The 14,120-nt window shown below is 41.0% G+C and overlaps 1 protein-coding gene across 4 annotated transcripts in view; it reads right to left on the bottom strand.

The window, feature by feature from the left end:
* The window catches only part of MAP4K4 (mitogen-activated protein kinase kinase kinase kinase 4), a 249,797-nt gene extending 235,734 nt beyond the window's left edge, over positions 1-14,063 (bottom strand). For all 4 annotated transcript variants that reach the window (XM_008172102.4, XM_008172104.4, XM_042861149.2 and 1 more), the window contains exons 1-2: positions 13,169-14,063; positions 12,639-12,704 (exon numbers count right to left, since the gene is read on the bottom strand). In XM_008172102.4, the coding sequence (XP_008170324.1) occupies positions 12,639-12,704; positions 13,169-13,225 (123 nt within the window). In that variant the 5' untranslated portion in view covers positions 13,226-14,063. The remainder of the gene's footprint in view (positions 1-12,638; positions 12,705-13,168) is intronic.
* Between the last annotated feature and the right edge of the window lie 57 nt (positions 14,064-14,120).

Genomic DNA, 14,120 nt, shown 5'->3' with positions numbered 1-14,120 from the left:
ATGCAAGTCACTAGTAAATTTAGTGTGCTCTCTCCAACATCCTTCATAGCAGCCCAGAGTCATTCATAAAAGAAACTTAAGGAATTCAACACACTAAAGTACATATATCAAGCACGCTTCTAAAGAAACCCATGACTGAACAGCCATTCACACAGAATCCTCTCTCATTTACACAGAAAGAATGGTGTCTCAAGGTCAGATTCTAAACAAGGCTCTATGGGAAGAAGTTTGTACTGTTGCTGGCTACACAGTGCTTAGTCTGTAGAAGAAGGAAAACCAAAAAACAAACCGTCTTCTTTGGCTGACCAGCTATAAAAAGCTTTGACTAGGTAAAATATTTACCAAAACCAGTCTAGTAATTTCCACGATTAGCTGTTAACATAATACATTTGGTAACTGGAATGCAGTTAATGGAACCTGAATAAAAAAGTTCTTTGAAGGAAATTTAAAGCCATTTCTTCAGCTAACCTTGATCAAATGGCAAGTTTTAGTGTGGTTCTATGAGGAAAATGGCTTTCTAGAGAGCTCCATGATTCTTGCATCTCGGATTCCAGATCAAATGTGCTCAGTTTACAGGTAAAAAGATATTTGTTTTTTCCCCCTAACTGCCAGCCCTGCCAGCTCAGCCTGAGTTTTATTATTGTTGTTTCTGAGGGTTTTTTTTTTTTTAAATCACTTCTTGTGCATAATCACAAGTTATAAAGGCTCTGTGGGCCAAATCGTGCCTTCACCATTAACATCTGTACAACCCAATGGCTTCAAAAGGTTTGCACAGGTGTAATACATTTGAATTTAGTGAACACTTTTGATGATGACAAACAAAGAGGAATAGAATCCAGCTCATACTCTCTCAGCTGTGTTGACTCTGCAGACTTAACGGGAGAGGGGAAAAAAGTAGTAAAATATCATTTTAGTCACTACGGCTAATAGACAAGACTCAGTAGATCTGTCACCTCCAGATCCATTTTGAGAGAGGTGGTGCCATTTTTAAAGTCAGTTTTCTGACTAGAACTGCACTTTAAGTATCTGTACAGTTACAACCTCTTTCATTGAACTGGTCTTCTCTTACCCAAGTCAAACAGTAAGACTATAACCCACTTAATTGTGCTAGTGTACGACTGCATTCTCCAACAAGTCAAGGAGCTTCCCACACAGGTGCTTCTAACACAATTCTATACAATGTGTCCAAATGAATACACCTTACCCTAGCAAAACAAAGTAACAAACACTGAGAGCATTTGCAACCTTCTGATTCCTTCCGACCCTCCCTTCTGCAATTCAAAAAAATTTTAAAAGCCACAGATGGGAACCATAAAATGCTACTCCCTGCATAAGTTTCCCCTTATAGCTATAAAATAAGTATTTTGAGGAACACAACAGCAGAGGAGGCACTCCAAGGGCATGGCTACGCTTGCAGATGTAGAGCGCTTTGAGTTAAGCCTTCGTAGAGCGCAGTAAGGAAAGCGCTGTAGTCTGTCCACACTGCCAGCTGCCAGCACACTGGTGTGGCTACATTAGCAGCTCTTGCAACGGCCACAGAGAGCAGTGCATTGTGGTAGCTATCCCAGCATGCAAGTGGCTGCAACGTGCTTTTCAAATGGGGGGGGGTGTAGTGTGTTGTATGTATGTGGGGGGGAGAGAGAGTGGGTTTTTGTGGGGCTGAGAGCATGTCAGCATGCTGTCTTGTAAGTTCAGACAGCAGCAGACGTTGTTCTACTCGCCGAGGTGGAGTACCAGCAGCATTCTAGCCGTGGAGTCAGAGCGCTCTACGTGTTTTGCCAATGTGGACGGGTAGTGAGCTAGTGCACCCGGGGCTTCTTTAATGCGCTCTAACTCGCAAGTGTAGCCAAGCCCTAAGACAACAATCAGAATACCTTCCTTGGAGCAGGGAGGAACAGGCACCTTGATCTGTAACTGAAATTCCTGTGGTCTAGGAAGAGTCAGTGCGCTACTCCGGCTTGCACAAGAGCTGCCATTACATTCCATTAGATAGAAGGCACCTCCACAACTTGATAACTTTAACCAGAAAGAAGTTTTGTCAATAACTAACATACTATTGTTTCTGTTATGAAAACAGGGCACTCTTCCATTACCTCACAGGAAATCTAAGCAAAGGTAGCTTTGCTCACAGATACTGATTTACTGACTTTCTGCCTTAAGCCACTAGATTTGAAAACCATCAAGCCAGTGACATAAAACAATTATCTCATTCACAAGAGCTCTTTGAACCTAAATACAAATCCAATTAGGTCAATATTAAAAGTTTTATTCCCTACCACATAATATACTTAAAAAGATCAAGACATTCTTTCCCACCCCCCTTTTTAAACATTCGAGCAATTTAGCAACCCCAATTTATTTTAAATGACTGGAAATATTTTCCTCCATATTCACTTGTCATCACGCTAGAGTTTAACCCATAGAATGCACACAGAATGCTTAGGAAGTTGTACATTTCAGTCTCGGCAGTCTCTAAAGATTAAGAAGATTTTTACTCTTTTGGGGGGGTGGGAGAAAGGATATGTGCCTTTTCCATCACTTGTATTATATAAGGTTTTAATTAATTTGTTATTCAAAGCATTCAAGGGATCTGTAATAGATGACGGGGGGAAGCTGTACAGTAGCTATTAATAGACTGCCATTCTTTCCTCCCCCACAAGACTACACCAGAAACACATGGGAAGGTGGCAATTTAAACAAGAATAATGGAAACATGCCAGCTCTGCTTGGTGTAATTTAAAGAACCTACATACTGTATTTGTGCAAATGCACAAACGTTTCTCTGAATTTCTGTGTGCATATGATATATAAAATGACATTTTTTTAAATGCCATTGCTTAAATAAAGCAAGGATTTTTACAGTAGAGGCTTCCCTACAGCTCTTGACACACTCCTTTGTGTCTACATCTTGTGATACAGGACCATTAACTGAATCCTCCATAATATCTAGGTACAATTGGTAAGTTAAGCACATAGCAGCAACTAAAAAAAAAAAAAAAAAAAAAAAATCCAGAAATACTTGCATTTTTGGTTTAACATGCACAATTAATTTAATGCATTCTTAAACTTTTGTTTGTTTGTTTGTTTTTTAAAGCCACCAATATCTCACACAATAAAATTCCCTTGGAATTATCATCCTTAAGCAATACTGGCCTGAACTGCACAGGTATACCAAATTTTAGAAGTCTCAATAAGCTATTAATCCATGGTAAGTAAGAGGCAAGAGAAACTATCCAAGATCTTTTTTAAACCACTCTATCTAAAAAATGGTTTAGTCAATTACTGTGGAGAAGAAGAGAGAAATACAGTTGCATCTGGGCAGTTAGATTCAGCACTGGCTTTAGACCAGTGGTGGGCAACCTGCGGCCCGTCAGGGTAATCCACTGGGGGGCCACCAGATAGCTTGTTTACATTGGCATGGCCACACACAGCTCCCAGTGGCCGCAGTTCAATGTTCCCGGCCAATGGGAGCTGCGGGAAGCTGCGCAGTTTGACTTTGGGCTAAAGGAAAGTATGCACTAACAGAGCTGACAATCAAAAGCCAGTTTTGGGGGGAGGGAGAAGGGGTAGAAGGGTACCAAGCAAGCAGAGAAACTTATCTTTGATGAGATAAACAGATTTGATGTCAGGTATTTATTCTCAACCCATCTATTTTGGTCATGTTGAATTTAGGTATTCCTATAGCTCTGTTCTAAAAAAGTAAATAGATAAATAAATAAATATGGCCCCTGTACAAGCACAATTTCTCAAGGAGAAAAAGATTCAAAAAGCTTATCGCTGTGGACATAAGAGTGGAGGTAGACAACATGCCTGTTTTTAAACCAAGAGCTCATCTCAGCCAGATTCCTGAGAAGTTCTACAAAAATAAAACCATCTATATTTAAATACCAAGTCTTAATATAGGTATGACAACTGAGTAGTGAAGAGATGATACCGGCTAAAGAAAAGCAAATTCACACAAAATAGGTCACCTTTATAGGACACTTGGATCAGGGGACCTTCCATTTCACTAATAGTTATTCTATTTGCAAGTACAGACTTCCTCACTTTTAAATTATGAAGATGTGTGTTCATTCCTAGTACATCTTCTACTCCTTGATAAAGGACATAATGAAGGCAGGAGAAAGGAATTAAGTGCATGGTTTAGTGTTTTTCTAAGTGCACTTTCAAAAATGTAACGTAAACCCAGTTAAGAAAAAGAAAAAGTTGCAAAATAATGAGTGAGCACGTCTGTGTGCAGCGCTCACTCTACAACCCATTTTCAATACAACAGCCCACTGCGAAGAAACTAATGATACACAGCACTATCCATTTTCTGGAGAAGCACTAAAAAAAATGCAATTAAGGCTTCCACTCTGTAGATACACCCCCCCTTTTTTTTTTTATTCAGACACCACGGCATCAACTCTCTAGAGGGGTACTTTACAATATTACAGCAGTATATATCAGTGATGCTACAGTTATAGGTCTATCAGCATTTCCATTATGCATATAGACCCATATTTTCAGGACATTCAGCCCCAAATATTCCCTACTGATGCCTTGATGGGCTGATGCAGAGCTGACAAGAGAGGGGGAAAGAGGAGGACAATTGTACGAGGGCCTGAGTTTAAGGGAGCCCACAAAACATTTGTAACTTGGGTGAAATGGGAGGGGGTGGGACTCCAGCAAACATAGTGTACCAGAGCCCAAATTTCTCTCGAGAGGCCTGAACTGATGTTCTTGGCAGGCAGCATATAAATTTGTTAAACTTTCAGTCAATTTTTATGTTCAAAGAATGCAGAAAAAATACACTTTGGGATACTTTTTTTTCTGGCCCTGAACAGCTTTTTAAAAGCTTATGTATTTTGCAGATCTTCAGGTTAGAGTAAGGTACTCTACTAACACTTCTTAATTGGCTAATGTGCCTGGGAAACTTTTTTTTAAAGCAACACTGTCAGTTAGTTGGAGCCCATAATTTAAGGATTAAGAAAAGTTAAGACACAAATCTTTTAAACTCATGATTTTAGTCTGGATTTAAACAAACTTTTAAACCACTGGTGTTCTAGACGTTTGTACTCCCCCAAATATTAAGGAGAAAGTGAAACATACTCTAAAAATTCAACTTTTAATGTCCAAATCAAAATGCAAAACAATCCCAAATTGCACCAATTGTGATTTGGCAGCTTTGGCACACCCGAGATGTTAGTGAAACACATGGCTGTTACAACAGGATTCTTTAAACTGATGGCATTCTTTTCCATATCCGAGAGGAGATATGTCCCCTCTGTCTCACCGCTGCTGCCGCCCTGAAATAGCTGAGCACACAATTAGATCCAACAGCTCCATGTTGTGCATTGGTACAAGGAGTTAAAAGATATTAGCCAATAATTTCCAATCCACATTTAGACACCAAGATAAAAGTGATCTGATTTTTAGACGTGCTGAGCACCCTCAAATTCCTGCAAAGGCAACAGGGGCGGTTAGTGCAGTTAAAAAAAAACAAAAACAAAAAAAAACACACACACACACCAGGCCTGTCACTTTCAGTGGAAGGGAAGGGAAGAGACTTATGACATCAAGGTATCAGTTAATACCCACTTCACATTCAGAGAGTTAATTGTTTTTAATGTTGCAAGTTAACAATGAACATTCAGATTCGGCAGAAGCCAATGCAACTTTGCAAGGAAAAATTCCTACTTGCTGCACGACAGTTGATTTGTCGGGCCTGATTTTGTTTGACCCTTGTTAGAGAGGCATCATCAACTTAAAAATAATAGGTTGTTCATTGAGCAGCATTGAATATGTAGTGTTCTGTATCACAGTTTCCCAATTTGGGGAGGTCTTTCCCACAGCAACAAAGGAGAGAAAAATATTTGTAGAAAATATTAAGAAATGACAGTAAAACCTCATGGTTCATAGAAGGGCTCCTGTGTAGAATCTAAATCTACTTTTAATTCTTTTTTTGAGCAGATTACATTTGAAGTGATGGTGTCCCTTTTAAAACCGGAGTAACTGTTTTTTGAACTAGGGGGAATACTTTGCTCTAAGTGACAATATTTGATTTAAAAAACAAACAAAAACAAAAAAACACACACAATAAAAATCTTAAGTAGAGTTAGGAGTTGCCTCCCAGTCCACTTTCCATTGACTCCAATGTGAATTGAATTGGGACCAAAACTAACGCTGTAGGTAATGGTCTACTGGGATTTCTGACCACATCAACCCATATCGTGCAAGTGACTATCACACTCTTGGATGTCAACATCTTTCAGAGCAAAAGTGGAAGTGAGAAATGATCTTGTTAGAGCTGGGGTTTAGAGGCAGAAATGTAAAGAAGAAAACCCCTAATTACTTTCTAGGATGGCAGATCTTAAGAATAGAGGCCACGTCTACAGTCACTGCAACTGTGCCGCTGTAGCATAATAGCATAGACGTGTCCTACATCAACGGTTTAGTTACTCCATCTCTGGAGTTACTGTCGATCTAATTACTTCATCTCTCCAAGAGATGGCACAGTAGCTAGATCAAAGGAAGAATGCAGCTAGGTCACCAGAAGAATCTACACTAGGAGTGAGGTCAACCTAACTACAGTGCTCAGGACACAAAATTTTTCACAGCTCTGAGCTACATAGCTAGGTCTATCTAATTTTTAAGTGTAGACCAGGCCAGAGTTGAGCACCTAGAATTGCTATTCAAACTACAAACTTCACTTAAATTTCATTCGTAGGGGGAAAAAATACTAGACTGCAAGAGAGAAAAGTCAACCACACTTTGAGTTCAAGATTTACACTAAACCAACAAAAGTAAGATGCTATAAAGTGCTGGTCACTTCTTCTAATGCAGGATACACAAGAGGGGTCCAGGAAAAGGACATCTACATGAGGACCTCCTTCTGGAGATTCCCCTACATTACTCCATTGGGGAGCAGGACTTTCCTCACCACAGCTGCAGAGGGCAGCACACCGTCCTGAAGTATCCCCTGTTTCTGCACTGATGGCACCCCTCTGCTCCCTGGCAGCAATCCTCCCTATGGAGAAGACTCCACAAAGAATAATACAGCCTCCTCCCACTCAGGCCCCCAGACTGGTGGAGGGACTTCTCTGGACCCTGTGAAAAAGGGAGAACAATGCTGTGAAGAAGAGTGAGCACCCCTTCTGCATGAACAAAGGATCTCCTCCCTATACAAGTCTGAGGGCACAATCCTCCCCAGAGTTAAGAAAACAAGCACAACCGAGTGAGTTGGGTGCTGAGGAGAGGTCTCCCAGCAACAGCTGTTTACGTAATAAAAATAGATATAGTACAAAAAACAAGCCGAACGGTCAGAGAAAAGGCTTAATCAAACTTCTCCTGACCTCAGTCAGAATCTTTCCACTGACTTAAGGGGATTTAGACCAAGCTATTAATACTGTATTTCATTCCTTCCATTACAGTAGCACCTACAGGCCTCACACAGGATCAGGGCCCCATTGCGCTTGACACTGTTCAAACTATGGTAAGAGACAGTACAGTCCCTGCCCTAAGCACTTGCAATCTGACATAAGAAGATACAAAAAAGCAGGTTTGACAGACAGACAGATGGAATGGGGGAGGGAGGAGGAGAGTAACAGTAAGAGGACCATGTGGTTACCCACAATTAGCAGGTTGCATTTTTTTAATAAAAATAAATATCAGTAATCCCCACTGGCCACCTGCCTCGCCTTTGTATATTTAATTAAAATAATTGGGGGGGGGGGGGAAGGATGATCAAAAAGTTCAGTGAGCTTTCTTTTGAAAATGAACTGAGAATACGTTTACCTCTAGGAACAAGAATACCAGTTTTCTGCATCAGAACTACGATTTTGGCATCCCTCCTTCCTCTCGAGAAAACCACCACTACACAATTGAATTCCCCCAGAAAATAGGAGCTAAAAGGAGGACAGCTCATCCTTAAATAAGCTGGTCTGGGCCAGTTCCCGAAACCAAGTGACCTCATTGATACTGAATACAGTTTGTCTTTACAGCCATAAGACTGGAATTGTATTCACGTTTAACAACATCATTAGAATTCACAATGTTGTCTGTTTACTAGGGGGAGAACAAAACAAATAATCAATTGGCTATTAGTTAGGAATACCAAGCACAGAAAAAAATGAAGCCACCTTTTAAAATAAACTGCATTAAGATAAAATAGAGTACCCTTAATGAAGGGAAAATCTCTCTCTCATATTTAAATTTATTTTCAAATCACCATTTAAATGATCATATCTTACATCATGTCCTTTTAGGAGCCAGAAGTTAGACAATATGAATCATTTACATTCAGTTTTGGAAGGCTGTGTCAGAAATCAACAAAAGAAGCCTTCACTATGAATTAACTCTCACCAGATTCTTAGAAAGCAACACTAGCATGAGTTAAGGGTAATTAGAAGTTTCATCCCTAATTTTGAGCTTCCTGGCACTTTCCTTTTATGCCTCAAACCTACTATGGACACTTCCCCCCCCCCCCCCCCCAATCATTACAGATATATGAGGTCTCAAAATATAACACAAGAAGAAAAGATGCAACACCACATGAACAAAAGCTTTAAAATGTTGGTATCTTAGGTTATCTTTTTAAAAAGTACAAGAGAAAAATCACCATATGGTACTATACCTTAATCTCAAATTAAAGTTACTTTACAGAATATGCATCTATAATGAATTTAAGAAGATCTAAAATCAATAAATTTCTTAAAGGGTTATTGAATATCTATAATTTACATAGCCCCCTTTTTGTACATTTTATCAAATGAAGAAAAAATGATTTGCTACGAGATTTAAATATTACCTAAAATGAAACTTGATGAACATTTTCATTTTGGGTGAACAAAGTTATCCTTTAATGTAAGGTTTACATTACATTACATAGATTGTGGTGTGGAAAAACTATAGAAGTGCAAAACCGCTCCAGCAATATTTTCAAATGATCCCAAAAATTCTAAACACATGTTGCCCAATCAATGACTGTAAATTCCAGTTACACTTAAGTGCTCTGATAAAGTTTGACTGAGTCAAGGACCTGAGGTCACCCTATATGAAGACTTCATTGTTCCAAAAGATAGCCCCAAACCAACCATGATAACACCATTTTCCTGCTAAATTCCATGCCATTCAGATAATTCCCCGGGAGTGCACTATAGTAGTTAAATAGGCGGTATACACCTGGGTAACAAATTAAATAATTCTAAAAACTACTTTTGTCTATTCTTTGTTTACAAAAGGAATTGAAGGCTACACAATATAAACAAGACAAAACACAGGGTAAATTTTTTCAACAATCCATCAAACCACTGAAACTCCTTTTTCTGCAAGAAGGAAATATATGCTTGTGGGCAAGTCTGTACATGCCATTTAGCTCAAGATCAGTTGATATCAACCTGTTGAAGAGAAACTCCTCTCAAAATTATAATAAGAATTCTTTGCTCTCTAAAACTTTTATTCTTTTTAACAAGAGGCCTAACAGTTCTCTACATCCATAGTGATTCAGAGGTTAACTTCACTCACTGTATCTCACAAACTTTAACCCTTTTCTTCCTAAACCAGAACAAATACGACTCAGAAGAGCATAATTCAGGGATTTGTTGTTATTCTTTTCATATTTCTGAGCCAATCTACACAGGAACAAACAAGCTGGATTGAAGTTCATATCATGGGGAAAGAAAAGTCATCTGCTGAGAGACTGTTAGCTACAATCTTTTAGACTCTGGGACAAATACCAATAAATTAATTATCCACCCTCTACTGAACATACAATAACCAAAGAATTTCCATCTCATTCAGTCACATACAGCCCAGGGAATGTCATGCAGTTTTTTTCCTGATTCACCATTGCATCACATGCTCTTCTTAAAGTGCAAAGCAAGTCTCCCCAGGGAACTGTAGAGGCATAAGCAAAGCTATGGAGGAAAGAAGAAAAAAGGGGAAGCTACTGATTCCAATGGGAGCAGCTGGGTGCTCAGCATTCCTTAAAATCATGCCACTTAGGCCCCAATCCCACAAGGAGTTCTATGCTGGCAGGCCCTTGTGACTACACAAAGCTCCAGTAAAATCCATGTGGCTCCACGTGGGTGAAGGCTCTGACCACATGCTGCTCATTGCAGGTCTAGAGCTTTATTTAGGCACCTACATAGTGATTTAGGAGCCTAATTTTAGGTGTCCTTTTTTTTAAAAAAAATCTTGGCCTTTTTTTCTTACATGCAGGGAAACATTTTCAAAGAGCTCTGCTGGGGTTGGGAAGGGAAGAGACTAATATTCACTATATTCAACAGGTGAATGAAGATCCCCGGAAAGACAAATGACCATCAATATAAACATTGATGTATAGAAGCCAGACAAAGAGACAACAAAATGCACTGCCGTATAGAAGCCAGACAACCATATCCCTATAGTCTGGGTGGCATCTCAGTGATGCCAACACACAAACAAGGAAATGCATCAAACTAGCCATGTTTGAAAACTTCTAACCATTGTTTGTCAAAAAGAAATAAAATTTTCTGCATCTAAGGCATATGTTACAAACATTTGCAGTTAAAAAATAAAAACGATAAGAATACTTGATCACCACATCACAAGGATGGGGCTGAGGGAAACAGGGGCACACACGGTTCGGTTAATCACTTATTTCCCCAAGAAGTCAAATTTATTTGTAAAAAAAATCAAGTTCTCATCTTTGGAAGACACAGGATTTCCCCCCCCCCTCCAAAATAAACCACAAAAGTAGAGTTGGAGGAAAATTAAATATTGCTTTACGGCCCAATGTTACGTTCCCTTCACACCCAAAACTCAACTGGGCAAGAAACTCAGAATCACACCCATGGTTATAAAAAAACCTTATGACATGTTCGTGCTTTGGGCAAGTGTGGTGTGGTTACGTTAGTACATACAAGTACACCACTTACCAAGCTGATGTCAGAGGGGTTTCTTTCTATAACAAATCAGCACTTAAATAACTTCTGAACTGCAGTACCCAATCAGCTTTTCTCAAAATATTTACTGGGGGAAGGGAGAGATATTCTATCACTTTCTAATACAGAAAAAAAAAAAAAAAAAAACTACTATGCATGTTGAAACCAGAGCTCAGATAGACAAATGTCTGTTAGCTTGTGTGTTATCAGTCAGAGTAAAGTGATTGCCACTTAAACCTAGCATGATTTTCTATTGTTTCAAATTTGTTCAGCTTAGTTTTTAAAATAGGTTGCTCTAAGTACTTAACCAAAATGAAATTTACATCTCCTATTGTCAGAGAGTTAACCCAACAAGGAATGCACTAATTAATTCAAAAGTATTATCAGGTAAGTCAGCTAACAATGTACCAACTGCAATAATTAATAGGGGAGTTTAAAGTCATACACACACCCTTTTTCTTTTAAGGAGGGCTCAGATGATGCAAACTTTGTAGGCAAAAAGATTACAGAAAAGTAATTATTAAATGGGTTAGCCTGAGGGAGGTGTCAAAGGTCAGGCTCTAATCAATCTTCCTATCTTACTCAGACCTGTTGAGCTGTATGGTTTTCCACCTTTTGCAAACAGAAACAGTCAAATTACTTCATTTCTACTTTTAAAATTTGACTTGTATAGCGAGGAGAGGCATGCTGTTTCTCCATCATCCAAGAGGGATGAAGTTCACCCTCTTAAAACAAACCTAAATGTTTGCCGAAGACATACCAAAATGGCTTATTTAGAGACATGTAATGGTAGTTTGATAGTGGTAACTTCTCTTACTAATAAAAGAAAACCATGTTCTGTTATAGCCAATTACTCCCTCACCCCCCCCCCATTCCCTTACATCTGTACATAATAATTATTGACTTCTTCAAACCTTAACCTCTTTAATAACTGCATGGTTGCTCACTATTAATCATATTGGTAACTGCTACTCCTTGCAAAGTCATGCAATCTCAGATTTGCTTGTTCCACTTACTGAACACTGTATAAAGTACACTGTTTTCACACCCACATGGGCAGTCTCTTATTTCTCACTATCCTCCTTTGCCTTTTTTTTTTTTTTTTTTTTTTTTTAAATCATGCACTAGTCAAACAGGTTATTCTAGGAATTCTGATTTTACCATCTTCAGACAAATAATCTGTCCAGCTATGGTTGCCCCCTATCACTCATGCCCTGTATATTGTGCATAACAGAGTAGCATATGATGCAGCACCACTTAGCCTAGAATTTGCATCTTAAGCATTTTGAAAGGTTTTCAGCAAAGAACATTGGTCACAATTTTAAGTAAGGTCGATGCTTTGTTTAAAGTAAACACAAAAGCACTACCTACCATTAAAACATATTTGATTTTTCAATTAGCACACACATCTACTTATATGGACCCCCATAACCACAGTACCTTGGAGTGATCTTTTGTTTTGTTCTTTATCTTATAAAATAAATCAGGAAGATCTTAGACTCTGTCAGGATAGGTAACTCTGAGAAAGTAATTTATGCCCCTTTTCTAAACACCAGTAGTGTCATCTGGAAAGGTAGATGCCAGTTGGTCACAAACAACAAGAAGAGATTTTTTTTAAAATTGGGCTTAACTTTTGTATGCAGAATAAGGTGGCCTGCCATCAGATGTGCAGTAAACAAAGCAGGGAAGTAGGTGCTATGCAAAAAGATAAAGGAGAGAAATTCTGACACAAACCTTATAGACTTGCCCATATGTACCATTACCAACTACTTCCACCAGCTCAAAAATCCCAGCTGGGTCCTACAAAGAAAAAAGAGGGGCGGGGGGGGGAGAGAAGTAGGGTTACATTTTGAAAGCACTCGCTAATGGCAGAGAGTCTTGTAAAACGGGGTCTGGAGCTAGAGAGGATGTTGGCTGTGCAGCTGTTGCGCCCTGTTTTTCCATGCACATGCCAATACATGCAAACAAAGGAAAGCAGCCCAGGGCTGAACTCTCCCCCCCCCCCCCCCTCAACCACCCCCAAGTAGCTCCCACTCCGGGAGGGGGGCAAGAGAGCAGCCAGACTGGCCAACAAAGTGCCCCTCCTGGGCGGCAGCTGCCCCCAAAGCCGATTGCAAACCCAGCAGCTCCTTCCCACCCCCAGCCCAGCCCAGCGCTCTCTGTGCTCGCAGTAACAAAAGCCCTTCCAGGAGCCAGGCGAGGGGAGCGCTGCCCCCTTTGTGTGCGGAAGAGGGGGGCGGTGGGGGGCAGCCCAACACACTCACCCGCAGGGAGGAAAGGTCGATGTCCACCAGACTTTTTGCAGGAGAATCGTTCGCCATCTTCCCGTCTTTTCTTTTCTTTTTTTCCTTTTTTTTTGGGGGGGGGGGTTAATAATCAAAACCTGGGAATTGCAAGAGCTGCTCTACCGCCTCCTGCCCGCTTCAGCCGGGGTGCACCTCTGCTGCATGGGGCGGCCGGCTGGCCGGGGGGGAAGAGGCAGCTGTGGGCGCTGGTTTGTTTCCCGGCGAGGAGTGGGGTTGGGTGGGTTTTTCCTCCCCGCTCTCCAGCCTCTCTTCGGCGGGTGCTGCGAGTCGGTGTCGGAAGCGGATTTACACCATGTTGAGGTGGCAGCAGCGGCGGCGGCAGCTCCCAGCCGGTCTCTCCCCTGCACGCCCAGGCACGGGCATTACACACCCAGCGCGAGCCAAACTCCAGCAGCCCCGCTCCGGCATAGGGGGCTCGCAGCCACCCAGCGCGCTAACAATGAGAGAGAGATCCGCGGGTCCCTCCTCTTCCTCTCCGGGGGCTGCTGGGCTCCTGCACCCGGGGCACAAGGCACTGGCAGGGGGGCTCCCGACCTGCAGCGCTGCTGGGCTGAGTTGAGGGAGTGAGACAAAGATAACCCAGGGAGGAGGAGAAAAGGGATACAAAATAGATTGTGGGCAGAGAGAAAACAGCTCCCCCTTTCCTTCTCCGGCAGGAAAAACCAGCGGAAACACACAACACCCCAAAGCACTTCTGGGAAAAAAAATCCTCACTCCTCTCCCAGCCGCCGTGTGTGTGTCTAAGCGCCTAGCTCAATATATTCAACAGGGGTGTGGCAGAGAACAATAGATAACTAACTCCGGCCTCACTCAGCGCTGCTAAAGTCCCTGCCCTGCCTTAGTGCCCAGGCGATGGCTGGAGACACACATTACACCCACCACCCACCCCTAGTAACAATACACGCTCCAT

This window comes from Chrysemys picta, chromosome 1 (assembly GCF_011386835.1).
Source record: "Chrysemys picta bellii isolate R12L10 chromosome 1, ASM1138683v2, whole genome shotgun sequence".
NCBI lineage: Eukaryota > Metazoa > Chordata > Testudines > Emydidae > Chrysemys > Chrysemys picta.
The sequence above is the reverse complement of the archived record's forward strand: the minus strand, read 5'-3'. Positions and strand labels throughout refer to the sequence as shown.